This window comes from Ovis aries, chromosome 18, assembly GCF_016772045.2.
Source record: "Ovis aries strain OAR_USU_Benz2616 breed Rambouillet chromosome 18, ARS-UI_Ramb_v3.0, whole genome shotgun sequence".
NCBI lineage: Eukaryota > Metazoa > Chordata > Mammalia > Artiodactyla > Bovidae > Ovis > Ovis aries.
In genome coordinates, this window is record NC_056071.1 from 32,606,147 (window position 1) to 32,610,925 (window position 4,779).

Consider the following 4,779-nt stretch of genomic DNA (forward strand, 5'->3'; position numbering starts at 1 on the left):
AGCTTCAGCCCTGGTGGGACAGCCGGCCCTGGAAGACAGGTGTGGGGAAGCAGACCTGGGTGACAGCTTTGCATGGGGTTCAGGGGAAGAGATGGTGGGAGAGGGGAGAGGAGGAACAGAAAACAGCAGAATCCTGTCATTGCCTTTCTAAACACACAGTGAGCGTTTGTGAATAGGAGTCAGTGAATAAATAAGCAACCAGCCCTTCGAGCTCTGCTGAGAGACATTTATTGAGCTATGGGCACCTCCAACCCCACAGTGTGATTCTGGATTAGCCCCAGGGAAGATGGTCTGGTTCCTGCAGTCAGAGGCTTTTCATGGTTTTCTTTATCCAGGGCAGGAAAGTTGAGACTTTGGTGAAGGCCCGAGGAGTTGATCCATCTTCTCGTCCATAAGATACAATGCCCTGGGCCACATTGTCACACACGAGAGGGCCTCCAGAGTCCCCCTGAGGACAGAGAAGCGGAAGGACTGAGTCTGCTCTCCTCCTGGTCCTGCCCTCTCTCCCACCCTGCCATTTCAAGACCCCTATCTGAGAAGGCCACTTTGCAAGGCGTCCCTGTGCGAGACAAGTGGGCAAGGCAGGTCTATGGGCCCCTGGCTGCCAGCCCTGACCTGGACCTTGTCCCTGCTTCACTTCCCCCAGGGGGCAGCTCCTTCTCTGCCCCCAGGTCTCCGTCCCCTCTCTGTCTAGATGCTGAGGGCTGGCTATTGGCTCCAGGCTGCTCTTAGGACAGGGAAGCAGCTGGGAGGGCTGACACTGATCAGGGAGGGGGAGCTCAGTAAGCAGGTGGGTTTCAGCTCTGAGCAGGCACCTGGACCGGTCCACCTCCCACTCAGGAAGCCTGGTTTTCTAACACCTGAGCCTCAGTGCGTGGCAGATTCTCCCTTCCGGAGGAGCGCCAGGTTGGCATTCACTGTAGGTCTTACGTGGCTTGCAGAGGCTCTAGGTCCTCCCAGCTCCGGCTGTTCCCCCTTTTACTCCTGAGAGAGATCCCAAGCCTAGAGGGTGAGGTGGTCCCCAGGTCCCAGATCTTCTGCCAACACCCTTCTCCCCAGATCCAAGCAAGGTAGGCTGTGATTCTCACCTTAAAGGAAGCTTTCTTTGTCTTTGGGTCCCCCACACACAGCTGGTTGGTATGGTTATATTTGCGTAAGTAGACCTCACACTCTCGATCCTCCTGCACGGTCAGCTTTACCTCCTGCAGTGTGTCAGTGCAGGTGCCCGTGGAGTCCCTCCCCCAGCCGGCCACGCTGCACACCTGTCCTGGCTTCACCCGGGCCTTGGCCCTGGGCAGCCTAAGGGGCTTCACAGCTGATGTCTGCTTGGCCTTTCTCTCCAGCTGATGGGAAGAGACAAGAGTCGGCTCAGCCAGTGGTCCCCAAGCCTGGACACGGCAATGACGCTGATGTGTCTCTTCTCTGTCCTGAGCCACAGGGACTGGTCAGGTGGCCAGGATCGGAGGGGAGAAAGCGGTAGGAGGTCCTGGGAGGGGAAACGAGCTGATCCCGGGAGGGCAGGAGAAGCAGGGCGGTTTACCTTTAATAGCATGATGTCATTGGAGTAGTTTTTAGGATTATAGTCTGGGTGGCAGATGGCTCTTCTCACCCCGATGACCTGCTGGGTCCTCTCCTGCTGTTTGATGTTGTGGGCCCCCAGGGTGACGTTCATTGAGCTTCACAGAGAGCAGAGCAGGAGATGGGGGTCACAACCTCAGGGTTTACAGCCCTGGAGCCATGGAGGGCAGGTGACTCCAGGGCAAGGCTGCCACTGAGGGAAATGCAGGCCCCAGGAGGGCCCTGGGGGCTAAGCTGTCTGTACTGTCTGTTTCTTGGCAGCCAAGGTCAGATTCTGGAGCCACTGTGAAGAGCATAACTGTTCTCCATGGGCAGTTAGCCCTAGGACACATGTGAAGTTACATTGGTTTACATTCTGATATCCAGGCGCGCCCTATGTCTATTCTCTCTCCCTTCAGCAACACCTCCAGCAGTGACCTTCCCTCTTTCTCACCCTCTCACTCTCCTGGCCCCCTCTTTCTTGCCCTCCCAGGAACCCTCTTGGCTCAATGTTCCTAACAGCCTGGTTGCTCCTGGAGAAAAAAGGCAGGGCTCCCTTGCCAAGGGTGTTCAGAAAGGTACCGGCTACTTGCTGCTCCTCACCTTCCGTGGCAGTGAGCGGCTGTCAGCACGAAGTCCTCTCGAACCAGGAACCCACCGCACCTATGCCGGACGTCCTGATTCCAGTACTGAAGATACGCCATGTAGGGGCGGGAGTGGGGCTTGGCTTCATGGCCCCCGATGATCTCCCCTGAAGGAAAAGGGCTGTTCTGCTTGTGTACCTTGTTGGCATCGGCTTCATGCTCAGAACTGCTGGGCACTGGGGAGTCCAGCCTGGCCTGGAGTTGGTGGGGCGGGAGGAGGCTGGGAAGGGGCTCAACTTCCTCCTCTAGAACAGAGCAGCTGTCTGGGTCTGCGAATCTGTCTCCCACACATAATTGGAGGTGAGCTTAGAATCTGCCTGCAATGCAGGAGACTCAGGTTCGATATCTGGGCTGGGAAGATCCCCTGGAGAAGTGAATGACAACCCACTCCAGTATTCTTGCCTGGAGAGTTCCATGGACAGAGGAGACTGGTGGGCTACAGTCCTTGGGGTCGCAAAGAGTCAGACAGGACTGAGCAACCAACACTTTCACTTTTCATTCCTGTCCTAGGGATAGCCAAGTCCTAGAGGCTTCTGAAAATTCCTCCCCGACCTGTGCTTCATTCTAGGTGAATTTCTAAGGGCCCCATTATCCTGTTTTATTCAGGACGGCTCTGTTTTTCAGGGCATAGGAATTCAGAGTAGGGACCTAGATGTCGCCATAGCCTCTTTCCCAGGGCCTGACTGGTAGTAAGTGCCCGGTGTTTGTTGGCTGCATGAAGGAGTCACCATGCCCCCTCCTGCACCCTCCCTGCTCACAGTGGGCCTCTGGATGGGGGCTGTTGGTATGGCCAGTGCTGGTGTGCTTCTGGGAAGCAGAGCAGTTCAGGTCTACCAAACACTGGCTTCATCCTTGAAAGAGAGGAGCACCTGATGGCCTGGGAAGGGAAGTTGAGTTGGGTAAAGGGCCTTGGGTCTAGGGGTTGAGCAAACACAGAGGCACCAACTCCAGGGTCTGCCAAGCAGATGCTGAGGTAACTAGAAGCAGAGGCCAGACCCACTCTGCCCTCTTCAGGGGCAATTTAGTATTTTCTTTTCTCCAGGTTGCGACCATCTGCCATCACTTCTGGGAAAGTTCTACTTTCCAGAGGGCAAAGGGAGGGCTGGAGGAGGGGCTGGTACCCACTGGCTCCTCTTGAGAGCAGGCTTTGCACTCTCTCTCTCCTGCTGGCGGTTTATCCAGCATCATACTCCCTGGTATGAGGTGGGATGGGAGCTGGTGTTCTGAATGTTCCTTCCTGGTGGATAGCTGGATCAGGGACATGCAGAATGGGCGGGACCTCTGTGCCACCTGGAGGGTGGGGTTGGGCCCCTGGGATGGGGATGGTCACTCACCTGCCTTTGCCCTGGGGGTCAGGAGAAAGGCCACCAGGAGCAGGAGTGGCTGCATCTTCCGAGAAAGACTGCCCAGGATGGAGATGCTGGTACTTCCTCCTGGCTCTCTTGCAGATCCCCCAGCCTCCTGGAGAGAAACGCAGTGTCCGTGGACTCAGTGATCTCGTGTTCCCCTCCGGCTTTGCAATGCTTCATCCTAAAGGCTTTCTATGAAAGCTTGCCCCGCCCCCACTCCATCTGCCTGATGACGTTCTCTGGGTGGTTGTGTGAGAATCATACTGTGACCACACCAGTACCCACAGATGATGACTCAGAGCAGACCACTTGTTCCAGCCCAGAGCAGGAACCCAAGAGGACAAGGTGGGGACTGTAGGGTGTGGTATCGACCAGCAGAGGTAGTAGAGCCCAGAAACCAGAGTCCCCAGTGGTAGAACCATCAGGGCCTCATTTCCATGCTGCTGAGTCCACAGGATAACTTCTTGAGCAGATGTGGGTTTAAGCTCTTCTCTATGTTATGACCGAACACACTGGAGATGCATCTGCTTCCCTTAGAGAGCTGACCATCTGCTGGAGGAGAAAGAGACATCCATGACCTGAGTGCAGCATGGGAAGGGCTGTGGTCCAGGGATGCACAGAGCTCGCCTGCCCCCTACTAAGTCCATAAGCCATCCACTCATCCTCTTAACTTCCTTTCTAAGACATGTACACCCGTGGCTGATTCATGTCAATGTATGGCAAAACCATTACAATGTTGTAATTAGCCTCCAATTAAAATAAATTAATTAAAAAACCAAAAAACCCCCACCATTTAAAAAACTTACAAATACTCAGAGTGATAGAGTACATTTCTCTTGTCCATGTTTCGCAAACAAACGTACTGCGCTTGGCATTTATTGGTCTAATTTAATGAATCACTATGACTCTAGAAACTGAATATACAGATTGATATAAGCCTAGGTCATTCCTCCTTTGAGTAGGCTGGGGCGGATTCCACTTAAACCACCTGAACTAAGACTGGGAAAGGGCTGGTTCGCCAAAGGAAGTTTGGATGACTAAGTGGCCCATGCCATGTGAAGTGGGAGAGCATGCTGGGTGAGTGAAGACCAGTAATTGTCCTTTGAGTATTGTCTGTGCTGTGTCCAGAGGGCCACACTTCAGACTCAGCAGGCCAGGCACATTAGAGGCTCACACTGGCTGAACAAACTCTGCTGAAGACCTTGCTGTATGGAAATAAAGGACAGTTC

The 4,779-nt window shown here is 54.4% G+C and overlaps 1 protein-coding gene across 1 annotated transcript; it reads right to left on the reverse strand.

Moving 5' to 3' along the window:
- Positions 1 to 212: 212 nt before the first annotated feature.
- Positions 213 to 3,712, reverse strand: LOC101108034 (granzyme B-like). The gene is made up of 5 exons (XM_027957506.2): positions 3,536 to 3,712; positions 2,161 to 2,308; positions 1,541 to 1,676; positions 1,089 to 1,343; positions 213 to 448 (listed from the first exon to the last, which is right to left on the reverse strand). The coding sequence occupies exons 1-5, from the start codon at positions 3,588 to 3,590 to the stop codon at positions 305 to 307; spliced, it is 738 nt and encodes a 245-aa protein (XP_027813307.2). The 5' UTR covers positions 3,591 to 3,712; the 3' UTR covers positions 213 to 304.
- Positions 3,713 to 4,779: the final 1,067 nt, after the last annotated feature.

Coding starts and splice junctions, on each gene's coding strand:
- LOC101108034 (XM_027957506.2), bottom strand. CDS start 3,590: ATGCAGCCACTCCTGCTCCTGGTGGCCTTTCTCCTGACCCCCAGGGCA. Junction 2,309..3,535: donor GACCCCCAGGGCAAAGGCAG/GTGAGTGACCAT, acceptor CTTTTCCTTCAG/GGGAGATCATCGGGGGCCAT. Junction 1,344..1,540: donor ATGACATCATGCTATTAAAG/GTAAACCGCCCT, acceptor TCTTCCCATCAG/CTGGAGAGAAAGGCCAAGCA.